The sequence below is a fragment of the Tasmannia lanceolata genome, unplaced genomic scaffold (genome assembly GCF_043159265.1).
Source record: "Tasmannia lanceolata isolate RefF3 unplaced genomic scaffold, GAP_Taslan_0.1 ptg000044l, whole genome shotgun sequence".
NCBI classification, from domain to species: Eukaryota; Viridiplantae; Streptophyta; class Magnoliopsida; order Canellales; family Winteraceae; genus Tasmannia; species Tasmannia lanceolata.
Window position 1 is genome coordinate 22,118,434 of NW_027518721.1, and position 13,945 is coordinate 22,132,378.

Here is a 13,945-nt window from a genome sequence, read left to right on the forward strand (position 1 = left end):
CTTGAAAATCTGATGTGGCATTAGGAAAAGAAATCCAGGAAAACTGTGCAGGAAAAAGATTCCCGAGAAACTGCTTTGCCATCTTTTTTCACTAGTTTTCCTGGGAAAGCAAATCCCACCAAAATAAAGGGAAAAGGAATCTCACACTCACACTTGTGAGAAAATACTCATTCCCACATCATCTTTTCCATTTTCCATGTTAGATGTGACATTTTCCACCTAGGCTCCTTTAAAATCCGGTGAAGACAAGTGAACATGTGAATTTTAGCTTTCTCAAGAAAAAATGAGGTGTTTTCCCGGGATGATGTGGTCTCCCGGGAACGCAAGTGAACAGAGCCTTAGAGAAAAATCTGAAATGAAAAATTATGAGGTCCCTTGATCTAGGGGCTATGATAATCTATAGGGCATGCAGGGCGGAGCGAGGAATTTACACTTGCCTGCTTTAGTCATTGGGACTGCCCACTAAACTAGCTAAGCATGCATGTACATCCATGCTCCATAAAAAGGATTTTGCAAGTCATTAGGGGGCCATGGCCCCCTCATGCTATATGTGCCCCCGCCTCTGCTGAACAGACCACAAGAGGCTTCTTCTGGAAATCAGTCATCCGTCGGTTCAGAATTCATCATGTCCTCATCATCGACAATGGCTGACGGTTCGATAACAAGTGTTAGAGTAATTAGGTCAAGCAAGAGGTTGCTTGAAGCATTATTTTATTGGGCTTATATTAGAACATACATGGGTTATATTATATACCCAACAACAAGTTCTTCTAGGAGTTCTGTGAATCGACCACAGGAGATGTAAACCAAAAACCACATGAAAGTGAACATACAACAACACTAGTGTGTAAATACACATACAGATTCCATGCACGATTGCTTAAATAAGATTTAAAAAAAGGAAACAAACATCTATGGTAAACATACCAAAATCTGACAAAAAAGCACTACGAACTGGATAAGAGATTACAAGATGTGGTAATGGTTGGGGATAGAAATGATAATGCATGGGACCCAGAAACACTATAAGTTCTCGTGGTTAGCCCACATGTCACCAGTCATGGTCCTGATGGAGCACCATCTAATTGAGCTAGAGGCGCAAGACAAAAATATCATGGAAAATTTAATCCATGGAAAAAAAAAATTCCAGGGTCTAGTAAGGTTGCAATTTTCCTATAAAAAAGTGGAAACTTTATATTTTGCAAAAAAACAAAAAATTCAATGGAAAATTAAACAAAACTTTATTAACTTCATTTTCCAATAGATTGGAAAATTTTGTTTTTACTCTGTTCCATGCCTTTTCTTATCCTTCCGCCCTTTTGTTCTTATCTTGTTGGAAATAGAAATAGAATTTAAGTTGGGTGTTTCTTTCAGAATAAAAAACGGAGAGGTGGGTCGTGATAAGTCTCTTTTGGCATATCCTTCCCAATAAAGAAAGGGGTGCCAATATTAAAACTCGGGGGGTGCGAATTTGAAGTTTCTATTTTCTTTCAAATTCTAACATCTAGTTTCCTATTCCGATTGGAACTCTGGGTGTACCCGTCAAAGCCTATTTATGTGTTCTTACCCTTTTCTTTTGCTGCAAAGCATGTCCTGAAAGCAATGAAAACCAAGGCAAAGAAACTCACTGCCCTGAAAGCAATGGAGACCAAAGCAAAGAAACCTACTGCCCTGAAAGCAAAGAAGACCAAAGCAAAGAAATCCATTGCCCTGAAAGCAATCAAGACCAAAGCAAAGGAACTCCCTATCTGGAAAGCAATGAAGACGAAGACTATATTGGAGACTATGTGATCGTTTTGGGCTTGAATAACGTAAGTAAAGTCGAAGCCATCACGGTGGACATGACCATGAGAAGCTCGATCAAGGCTGTAGAAGAGCTCTTAGGTTACAAATTTAGAAACAAGATGCTTCTAGAAGAGGCTCTTACTCACTCATCTCATCCAAAGGCGAAGTCTTATCAACGGCTCGAGTTTGTCAGGGATGCCGCTCTTTGCATGATGATCACAAACCACATATATCTCTCTTACCCAGGTCTAGATGCCGGCGATCTCTCTATTCTCCGTTCGGCTAACTTAAGCACTGAGAAGCTTGCTCGCGTTACTGTTGGTTACAGCCTCTATAACTATTTCCAGCGTGACGCCCCTTTTCTCGATAAAAAGGTGAGGGAGTTTACCTTTTCAATCAAGAGAGAAGTTGAAGAGGCTCCGTACGGCGGTGATGTTAAAGCGCCAAAAGTTTTAGCAGACGTTGTAAAATCCGTTGTTGCTGCTGTTTATGTTGATAGCAACTTCAATCTAGAGGTTCTTTGGATGGTTTTTAGGGCGCTTCTGGAGCCCATTGTTACGAAAGAAACTCTTCAACCACATCCGGTGACAAAATTGTATGAGTTTTGCCAAAAGCAGGGGAACCACCTTGTTCTCCAAGAGAGGAAGAAAAGTTCTAAAGTTATTGTTAGCGTATATGTTGATTTAAAGTTGATTACGATATGCTCATCAAAACATAAGGATATCGTAAGGCTAAATGCGGCAAAGGACTCTTTGGAGAAACTAATGAGCTCTCGACTGTCAAACAAGGAAATGGATGGCGGCCGGGAGGGGAAAAAAGGTGTTAAGAAGAGGTTCAATGAGCTTTGTAAGAAGAACATGGGGTCTAAGCCCTTATATAGAGTAGAAAACGAAGTGGGTTCGGCGCATGATTAAAGATTCATTTGTTTAGTTCAAGTCAAAATGTCAGGTGGGCAGTTTGAGTGGAACAATGGCGAACAACAAAGAGTAAAAGATGCAGAGAACTCAGCTCTTGCCCACTCGCTCATGGGTCTACAGCGTTAGAATATGTAAATCAAAATCAATGAGTCTTTGGTAAATGAAGTGTTGTTGTGGTATTCTAGTGTACTTATTATGTATTGAAAGGAGTAGAGTCTTTGCATGTTTTCTAAGTCTTTTATGTTAGGTTAGATTCTCTAAGAGTCTCTTAGGGGAATTTAAAAGTTTCTTAGGTTATCTAGAGGACTCATGGGAACTACAACTATGTGTTTAATGTGGTCAACTATTTTAGGAGTGATTTGTGTCTAAAGGTTAGTCATTCGTATAGAAAAAAGGGGGTGAAACAAGAGATAAGTGTAGAGATTTAGAAGAAAAGAGAACACTAAGTTTCTTGGAAGTGTTTTGATATATATAAAAGTCTTTATATTGTTTTTATATGTTCTTTTGGCTGTGTATGTCTCTAGCCCCTTTCGTATGTTTTTATTGCATATCTTTCAAAATCACTGCATTCAATTTTTAATTGGGGGTCAACATGCAAGGCATTAAAAAAGGTTATGGCTCTCTATTTGGTTCTTGAATGACATAACTTGGAGTGTGAGCGTAACCACCTTGAGACAGATTACTCGTTTGATTATATTTAATTTTAATGGTTGTTCTTGTGTGCTATTTCTTCCAAAAAAGAAAAAAAATTCATGCTCCATGGAAAATAATTCAATAAAATTTTCCCAACAACCTAATTCGAAACAAACCCTAAAAAATTATGAAATAAAAGAAGGAAATTTTTTGGCTGATGATATTTTCATTCCCCCTGCAGTACGCATTCGCTCCCCTCATTAATGCTTTTTGACGTAGGAGGTGGGACCCAGCTCCTCCTACATGTAGAGCCAATATTTGACGAGAGAGAGAGAGAGAGAGAGAGAGAGAGAGAGAGAGAGAGAGAGAGAGAGAGAAAGAAGAAGAAAAAGAAGAATAGGAGGAGGAGGAAGAAGAGCTGCTACTATATATTGTAATTTCAACACAAAAAAGAAGCAGCCTCTTCAACTAAGCATATAGATGTACAGCTTAGAGAACCAGAAATTTGAGTTCTATTGGTTAACAAACGCCTTGACATGTGATATCATTTCATGGGTTCTAGTTTGAGAGAGCGGAGAGTTATGGAGGATTTGGAAAGCATGTCCTACGCCCATGTACATCACATGCTCCACGCTCTTCCCTGCCCTTCGCATCCCCTCACAAAACTCCAAGTTCCTATCCTTCAATATATCCATCTCTGAAATGCACACCAAAACAGGTGGGACCCTCAGATCCTCCAACTTGGTCGACCCCTTAGATAAAGGGTTGCACCATTGATGATCGCGGCTTCCCCCTATCGGCAGGGCTAACCGCCAGTAGACGTCCGACGCCTTCAAACTGAGCGCCGTGTTAGACGGTTGCACCATGTACTTCTCCGACGAGGTTCGTGCCTCTCCACCAAAGAAGGGTTGTATTAGTATGACACCTTTGAGACACAATGGCTTTAGAATGGTGGATTCGGACCCGAGCCGTGCCACTATGTTGTGTGCTATGGAGCCACCGGCGCTGTCTCCGGCTATAAAAACTCTCGAGAAGTCACAACAGGTGCACCACCAACTTTGCTCACTTGAGCCATTGAGTGATTGTTGCCTGACCCATTTTACAGCACTAATACCGTCTTCATAGGCCGCTGGAAGACGATTCTCTGGTGCGAGACGATAGTTAACCGACATGATCAGGCAATTGGCCTTGGCAGACAGAGTTGCAAGGAAATCGTGATAGCATTTCCACCCCGCCGAGCCAACACAGAACCCCCCGCCGTGGAAGTAAATGATCAGTGGGAGCTTTGATGGGTGTTTGGGCATATAGAATCGTGCCCAAACGCCGGTGAAGTTGTCAATTGCCACATCTCGAGAGGTTATGTTGGACTCTAGAGCATGCGTACATGTCACATTAGCGACAATCGGGGGTCGTTCCACGTGGCCATCTTTGTAAACTCTAATCAATTCTTCAATCTCTTCAATTACAGCCCCATGTTGGTTATGTCCCTTGTCCAAAATGGTGTTGAACCTTGGATCAGTTTTAGAAATGGCTCCCATCCTTCTCCTTCTCATAGAACAAATGGAGAACACAGGAAGGTCTTCTTCTTGTATACTATTTATACTACTCTCATTTTGGATTCAGTCTCCATGGTTCTCTTTATATTGAGCAAAAACAAGGATAAGGGCAAAGCCGAAAGTTGAGGAGGGAGAAGAATTCTCATCTCATTCCTGGATAAGTGGACAAGTGGGATTCAGCCACATGTCCCATATGAGCGTCTGGGTCCCACATTTGTATTCAGTTCCACTTCCTAATTCAAATTTCTTAGTTTGCTGTAGTGTGAGCTTAGTCATCTGTCATAAGTGGGTAGGTGTGGTGCTTGCTCCAAATAGCTTCACCTAATCTTTTGTGATTAAAATGCCACTTTTGTTTGCCTAAAAATGGTATGAAAACATGTCAAGATGAAAGATTGGCTTAGGAAATTAGTGGTGGCCCAAGGCAATAGCAATGCTAATATTTTAAACTTTGCACCGAAGTCAACCAAACCAAAGGAAAAAAGAGAGACCAGAAAGTTGCTCACCCAAAAGGAAGCCCTCTCTCTCTCTCTCTCTCTCTCTCTCTCTCTCTCTCTATATATATATATATATATATATATATGAGGAAAGTGTTTCTAGTCGGTAGACTAGATAAGCTTATCTACTCCGCCTTTTAAAAAAATACAGTGGGCCCACGCTTCTTGGATGATCCAAACCATTCATAGGATAGGTCTTAACATAGATAGGGTGTGCCCAAAAAATCAGCACCAAAGGGTCATCCTAGCCCTTCATTTTGTTGGGCATTGTGGTTCCCAGAATGGACACATATAAACGTCCACGTTTATATGCGTCCATTTTGGACACGGTGTGCCCAACAAAATGAAGGGCTAGGATGACCCTTTGGTGCTGATTTTTTGGGCACACCCTATCTATGTTAGGACCTATCCTATGAATGGTTTGGATCATCCAAGAAGCGTGGGCTCACTGTATTTTTTTAAAAGGCGGAGTAGATAAGCTTATCTAGGGGGTAGACTAGAAACACTTTCCTCATATATATATATATATATATATATATATATATATATATATATATATATATATATACATTTTTTGTGGTGATCCAAACCATTCATTTGCAAGTGGGTGGCCATCTTGCACGTGGGTGTCCATCTTTATTCTTCCAAAACATTCGTTCTTTTTATTCTCTACTTTTTTGACCAGCTTGTAGTTTGAAGATGGAGAGTAGAGGCCATTTTCATGTGGCTGGCCAAAGGATAAGATATTGTCCTTTGTATCTTGTATGAATCTTTAACCTTCTTTAAATCTTATCTTCAATCTCTTAGACCTGTGGAATTATGTCCTGATAAAGCATGAGCACAATCAGAATGTAGTGCCAAGCTTCATTCATTTTATATAGGATAGCTGAAATCCATATGAAGGATGCATGAATCTCACGTTGAAAAAGAATAATAGAAAAGGAATTGACTAAAGTAAAGATAAATAAGTGTAGGAAAAGCAAAAACAATGAGAGCCTAGAAACAGAAAGAAAGAACAAAAGAAGTATCTTGATTAGCATCGTACACCTATTCAGTGAGCCATTTTGGTCACTCAACTATAATAAAAGTGAGTCGACTACTCTGTCGAATTAATGTTGACACACTAATTGTTTTGTTAACTCATAAGTCAGTGATTGATACGATCAATTTTTCATTGACTTAGGTGAGTGAAAGGGTTTTTATTGACTTGGTAAGTTAAAAATTGGACTCCAGTTAGAACTTAGCCAAGGTGAAAAGGGGTTGACCATTGATGTGAGGAGTTTTTAAACCCGATTTTAGTTGCCTGCGAGTGCGTCTCATCAGAACTAACCAAGATGTATCAATGATATTTTATAGATCAGATTCAATTGACAATATATTAAGGAAGATGATATTTTCACCCCCTGCATTACATGCACACCCCCTTTATATCCTGATTTGACGTGAAAAGTAGGCAACTTTATGTCAAATCACGTTATAAGGGGGGTGTGCAAGTACTGTTAACTCATAAGTCAGTGATTGATACGATCAATTTTTCAATGACTTAGGTGAGTCAAATGAGTTTTTATTGACTTGGTAAGTTAAAAATTGGACTCAAGTTAGAACTTAGCCAAGGTGAAAAGGGGTTGACTATTGATGTGAGGTGTTTTAAAACCTGATTTTAGTTGCCTGCGAGTGCGTCCCATCAGAACTAATCAAGATGTATCAATGTTATTTTATAGATCAGATTCAATTGACAATATATTAAGGGAGATGATATTTTCACCTCCTGCAATACATGCACACCCCCCTTATAACTTGATTTGACGTGAAAAGTAGGCAACTTTATGTCAAATCACGTTATAAGGGGAGTGTGCAAGTACTGCAAGGGGGTTGAAAATATCATCACCCTATATTAATGTGCAAAGATTTGTCTCATCAGTTATCAAAATGTACCCAATTTAAACCAGAGTCCACTATATGACAATATATTGCATGATGTGGCTAATCCGACAAAAAGGTGATTTTAGAGGCTTATCATATCACCTATCTATTACAATACAAAGAAATTTGTAAGCTCTTTTACCACATTATATTGCCAACTTCAAGTAATATTTTCTTTTAATTTTTATTATTTTTCTAAATTGTATATTTCTATATAGGACTGATATCCAGCGCTGGCCATGTGATGGTAATGAGACAAAGTCACCTTGTTTTACTTGTTTTAACAAGATGTAAAAGACTTACTATTCCCAGAAAGCTCTCATTGGCTAATCAGAGAATGTAAAACAAAGTGAGTTTGCGCCATTATCAAAACATGGTCGTTCCGATATCAATGGCATTTTTATATTATCAACCGGCGTATTGGTTTAGTACCTAACATTTGGTATTAGAGCCATCATCACGTCTCATGGTCGAATTACAAAGGGGCGACCTGTGAAAAGGACTACTTGGAGCAACTAAAGTGAAAGCCGTTACATAGTGGGCTGCCAAAGAGGAGGGACGACATGTGAAGAGGTCTACTTAGAACAACCAAAGTGAGAGAACTCACAAGAGTGGGGCCACCGATGGAAGGGGTGACCCATGAAAAAGGCCATATGAAACCAAGTGGACCTAAGGATCATGGTGTGAAATGTTAAAATCTTAATTTAATGGTCTAGTACACTCATTTGCATTTTGGCTCTAAAGTCTAAATTCAAACTATTGCCAAATAACCGGTCAAAGCTCCAAACTTCACAAGAACACACTCAAGTTCACACTTCAAGATTCCTATGGATCACCACAACTGTCAAGCAAAGTTAATTGTAGACGTGGAAGGTCTTCGCCCAGAATAGAATCATTCAGAAGAATGCTCTTTCCTTTTTCAAAGGTTGGTAACTAAAGGCAAGGTTGGGGTGTCTCATATCTTTTTCCCAATGGGTTGAAAGATGAGCCTAAAGCTGTACTAATAAAAAGTGACCACTAACGAACCCAAGTTGAAGAGTGGAATATAAAGCTCTCACACGTGAAGAGAATCGAATGGTCTCTTTGACTGGTTCTTTGAAAACAACATTGATGTAGACTTCTTCATCTGCTCTCTTGTAAGTTTTCGGATCATCAAACTGTGCTTCTATACTGTAATTAATATGGATTTGGGTCGAATAAGATTCATTTTTAGCAAAATAATTCAAACCTGGCATTGCCCAAGTTGCATACTTGCATGAAGGCGAATTTATAATGAATTGGACTGGTTTTGGTCTTGCCAAAAGGCCAAAACCCATTGTAGATACAGAGAAAGAAAGTAAAAAGGTCTTAGCTAAATTTGCTGCAATGGAATTCCTTGATTTTTCTAAATGATAAGCTTAAAAAGGTGCAAAACTGTCTCTTAAATCTTTGCCCAAAACCCGTTGTTATACCGTCTTCCCATACGTAAAGAAACGATCAGATTCAAAATTTCAAAAAGTTAACGTGAAGCGATAAGCGAATGCTGAGGGGACCCAAAACCATAAAAATCCCAATAATCATTCACCTTCTTCCCTACTACATTCGATTACAAAACACCCATGGAAGCATCAAATCGTCCCTTCTCCCCCCTAAATCCTTTTCTCTCCCATTCACCCCCAAACCATTCGACAAAATGCCGCAAAGAGATATTTTTTCCCAAATTTGCTTCCTTTCGCGTGCGCTCTTTCTCGCTAGACACTGCTTGATAGAACCCAATTTAGACATTGTCGTTGGCCTTCATTGTTTGGCCCTGAAAACCGGGGCTCTTGCTAACGTATCCACTCCCACTTCTCTCCTTACTCTGTATGGTAAAGCCGGTGATTTGGGTTCTGCCTGGTGCCTCTTCAATGAAACTACTAGCAAAGATGTAATTTGTTGGAATGCGATGATCAATGCATGTGTTTATGGTCAGTGCTTTGAATCTGCTGTGACACTATTTAAAGAAATGATGAAAGATGCATTGGGGTTTGATTCCATAACTCTGCTAATTGTTCTATCGGCTTTATCCCGTTCAAATAGCCTTGAACAGGGTCGGGTTCTACACGGTATAAGCTTAAAGAGGCATATCGATTCAAATTGTTTTCTGCCGAACGCTCTTATGGACATGTATTCAAATTGTGGCGATTTGAGCTCTGCGGAGTCTATATTTATGAGAATGGAATTTAGAGATACTATATCTTGGAATTCAATGATATGTGGGTATCTTCATAACACCTATCCTGAAAAAGCACTCAAGTGTTTCAAACAAATGAGTTTTTCAGGTGTCCGAGCAGATGATGTGAGTCTCTCTTGTATCATCTCGGCATGTTCTTGTTTAGGAGAGCTGAGATTTGGTGAATCTGTTCATGGGTGTGGGGTCAAATTGGGTTATGATGAGCTTTCCCATGTTTCTGTTGCCAATGCCCTCATTTCATTTTACTCTGAATGTGATAGATTCCATGCTGCAGAGAAGGTTTTTTTGAGATTGAATGATAAGGATGTGGTCACTTGGAATTCAATGATTGATGGCCTTTCCAAGAAAGGAAGAGTTTTGGAAGCCATCGATCTTCTGCATAAAATGCAGTTAACAAGAACGGTTCAGCCCGACTCAGTTACATTGATGACCATTCTCCCACTCTGTTCTGAATTCTCTTTACTGCGTCAAGGAAGATCGATTCATGGGTTTTCAATACGGAGAAAGTTGGGATTGGATTTATCATTAACAAACAGCCTGTTGGACATGTATATAAAATGTGATTGTCTAAAGCTTGCAAATCTTCTGTTTAATTCCATGCATAATAGAGATCTAATTTCATGGAACATAATGATTGGAGGTTACTCACATGACGGATTCCTAAAAGAAGCAGGGGTTTTATTCCGAGACTTGCTTCATTCGGGTCTAAGATGCGGGTTGTCTACTCTTTTAGCCATTCTCCCATCTTGTAATTGCCATGAAGCACTCCAATTTGGGAAATCAATTCATTGTTTGATGTTTAAATCTGGATTTTCACTTAATGTTCCAGCTATTAATGCCCTTATGTTCATGTACATAAACTGTGGAGACATGGTAGCTTCACTTTTACTGTTCAGGAGCATCTCAGTTGGGACAGATTTGATTTCTTGGAACACAGTCATAGTAGGCTATGCACAAAATGGTTACTTCATTGAAGCTCTCGAAGCTTTTAACCAAATGCGGCAGCCTTCAGTCATAAATCCAGACTCCATCACACTGGTAAGCATTTTATCAGCGTGTGGTAACCTTGAATTGGTGTTCTATGGGAAGTGTATTCATGGACTAGCTCTTAAAACACTGACGGCATTAGACCTTCGCGTGAGAAATGCATTGCTAACTATGTACTGCAAATGTGGGGATATTGGCGGTGCGGAATCATTATTCCATACAATTCACAACAGAAATCTATGCTCATGGAATTGTATGATCTCTGGATTTGCACAGAACAAGGATGCGAGAAGAGCCTTTGACCTCTTTCATCATCTGGAATTCAAACCGAATGTGATCACCATTGTTAGTATACTATCTGCTTGTACACAATTAGGAGCTCTTAGACATGGTAGGGAGATTAACGGTTATGCCCTCCGCTTTGGCCATCACCAGAATGTTTTTGTATCTGCAGCCTTAGTAGATATGTACAGTAAATGTGGGAGACTCGAAATTGCCAATCGAATATTCCAAAAATCGGCGGAGAAATCTGTTGCAACTTGGAATTCAGTGATTTCTGCATTTGGGTATCATGGGTATGGTAGAAAAGCGATCAAGCTGTTTTCTGAGATGCGTGAATCGGGCACTATGGCAACTAAAAGCACTTTCATTAGTCTCTTATCTGCTTGCAGCCACTCTGGGCTGGTTGATGAGGGGTGGGAATACTACAATCGAATGTCGGAAGAATTTGGAGTGATACCAACTACTGAGCACCATGTTTGTGTGGTTGATATGCTCGGCCGAGCTGGAAGACTCAGTGAGGCTTATGAGTTTATCAAACAGATTCCTACCCGACCAGCACCAGGTGTGTGGGGCGCCCTGTTGAGTGCTTGCAAAGAGCATGGAAATCTTGAGATGGGAAAATCGGTTGCGGAACATCTTTTTCTTTTGGAGCCTAAAAATGTTGGTTATTATGTCTCATTGTCGAACATGTATGCAGCTGCCGGAAAGTGGAGCAATGCAGTTGAGGTGAGGAGAATGATTCGAGACAGGGGATTGAGGAAGCCACCGGGTTGCAGTCTTATTGATGTTTGTTCAAGGTGAGAAGGCACAAAAGTTACAAAGCTCAGTTATATAACTCTAGTCTAAAACTCACGCAATGCGCAGGAAGGGATCTTGGCGAGTCCACTGGGGTAACTTTTTTTTTAATGGGTAGACCACCGGGGTAACTGATGCCTGCAAATATGGGCATATTGAAAAGGTGGACATACGGAAAGGATTTGCAATGTGTTGAAGAGAACAAATTCAGGTAGGGAGTGCATGTGATAGTTAGGGTGATGTATAAGCATACAAATCCATTGAAGACAACATTGTAGCTTAGAAGCAGGAATCTTCCCTCATGAGTGTCACTCCCGCCCCGGAACCATGATTCGGCGCTTATTAAGAAGGAGCTTCCAAGGAGCGCAACCTTGTGATGCTTCCAACCTATTGGCGCCTCCATTTATGCTGGTATCTTCGAAATATGGTGCATCAAACTCCTCAAACTCTTCAAAGTACTTCATTGGAGCAAGCACAAAGGCGTCTTCACAAGGTACGAGGAAAGATGACACGAAACTGAAGATGATAAGAAATTACTACTCTTTGATGTACTTAAATTTTGAAAGATATATGAAGATAATTAGAAATTACTATTTTTTATGCACTATTTTGAAAGACATACAAAGAAATATTACATAAACGCTCTCACGGCGCTCCCAACCTTTTATTTATCAAAATTTATACCGCTGTGAATGCAATTACGCATTTTAAATTGAATTTAGACAAATCTATTTGACAGAATGCTGTGTGGGATGGTATTGTTGGAGGTGTCCTTTGGAATCTTTTGGTCAATTTGACTTCTGAGCAAGGCAAGATCTTTTGAGGAAAAGCTGCCCCCAATTACTCCAAAAGCTTAAGCTGTTGGAGATGGCGTCGTTTAATCTTTTATACTTTAACACTCCCCCTCGTGTGTGGCCCCTCTTTCTAGCTCTTTCTAGGGTTGGCCTACACTTGGCACATGAGGACCCTCTTTTGCCCCCCCCACCCCCACAAAAAAAAAGCTGTTAAGCACTATAGTCACCAAATTGTCATAAGAACCAAGAAGTGAAAGTAAAAAGTAACAAGGCATTGTCTTTTTCCTTCATCTTTTCATCAATTCTATTGAACACAATCAGGTATTATAGAAAATGTTGGCCTCACTACATCTTTAGCTCGCACAATCGATACTTCAAAGCTTTTCTAACTTCTCCCATAATTTAGGCGCTTATTATTCTTCTTCTATAACTTAAATTTCACACTAACTGCCCTCCACTCAATGTCATCTCACGAGTCAACTTGCATCTTGTTCACCTTCCCACTCATTCCCTTCATGGCCTCAGTGGGGTCTTGTTGAACTAGGATGCCCAAACAAAGAAACTACCCTTTGGGTTGAATTTTTAAATCAAAAAATTGAGGCTGAGCACTTTACTGCCAATCACTCTACACCTCCAAATGACACCCTGTAAAGTTGACCCTCTCCCTTTCCTGAAGCAGAAATCCTGGGCCCTCTCCCGAAGTTGAAAACTTGAGAAAGGCAAACAAAAACTCTATTTTAACACACCAATCAATCAAAATAACTATAGATCAATTCAACAACCTTTTAAAATTACAAAGAAAAGTTTAGATAAACAATATCTCACTGGGAAACTTTATCTCTAACGAGAATCTCCCAAACAAGCTTTCTAACTCCAAAGTTCTTCTATGATCAGATCAATCCTTTTTCTTCTCCGATCAGATCAATCCAACATGGTTTTATTACCTCTTGGCAGAAATTTATTGAGCCAATGAGCATGAGCACAAAAATACGGAAATAGCAATCACACATAAGCACACAAGATTGACACATTTATATGATGACAAAGATGCCTACATCCACAGGCAAGATTATACGAAAAATATAAAATATTACAGAACAATTTTCCAAAATCTGCAAATTATGACCATTAATCATCTCTTAATCCAAGATCGTCTGTAGAGGGGCTGATGTACTTCACATTGGAAAAAGGAATACTAGAAGCTGAAAAAGAAAATTAAATAAATAAAGAGTCAAGACTCAGATAATTATTTGGGGATAACCATTAAGAGCGAGATTGCAATGGGCCTTAAGGCTTTCAAGTTTTTGTAGGGATGTCAATAGGGTCGGCGGCACCAATTATTGATTGGGTGATCCCAAGGATTCCAATTCTATTTGGAATCCGAATTTATTAAAATAATTAATCATTATAGTAAGTATTAAAAGAATCTAAAAGCTACAACAAAATGGTATTATATTTATTTTAAGAAATGCTAAACTTAAGAATGCCCTTCGAAAAACCATCACGAGGTCGCTTCCATTGGATCCACGTCACCAACATGCATTTATCATGACCAAGGCAGTCTTGG

General features: G+C 39.6%; 1 protein-coding gene and 1 pseudogene across 1 annotated transcript; one reads left to right on the forward strand and one right to left on the reverse strand.

Moving 5' to 3' along the window:
• Positions 1 to 3,700: 3,700 nt before the first annotated feature.
• LOC143863729 (putative carboxylesterase 17 pseudogene) lies at positions 3,701 to 5,393 on the reverse strand (annotated as a pseudogene).
• A 2,715-nt stretch (positions 5,394 to 8,108) lies between these two features.
• Positions 8,109 to 12,188, forward strand: LOC143863531 (Tetratricopeptide repeat (TPR)-like superfamily protein). The gene has a single exon (XM_077374222.1). The coding sequence runs from the start codon at positions 8,828 to 8,830 to the stop codon at positions 11,588 to 11,590; it is 2,763 nt and encodes a 920-aa protein (XP_077230337.1). The 5' UTR covers positions 8,109 to 8,827; the 3' UTR covers positions 11,591 to 12,188.
• Positions 12,189 to 13,945: the final 1,757 nt, after the last annotated feature.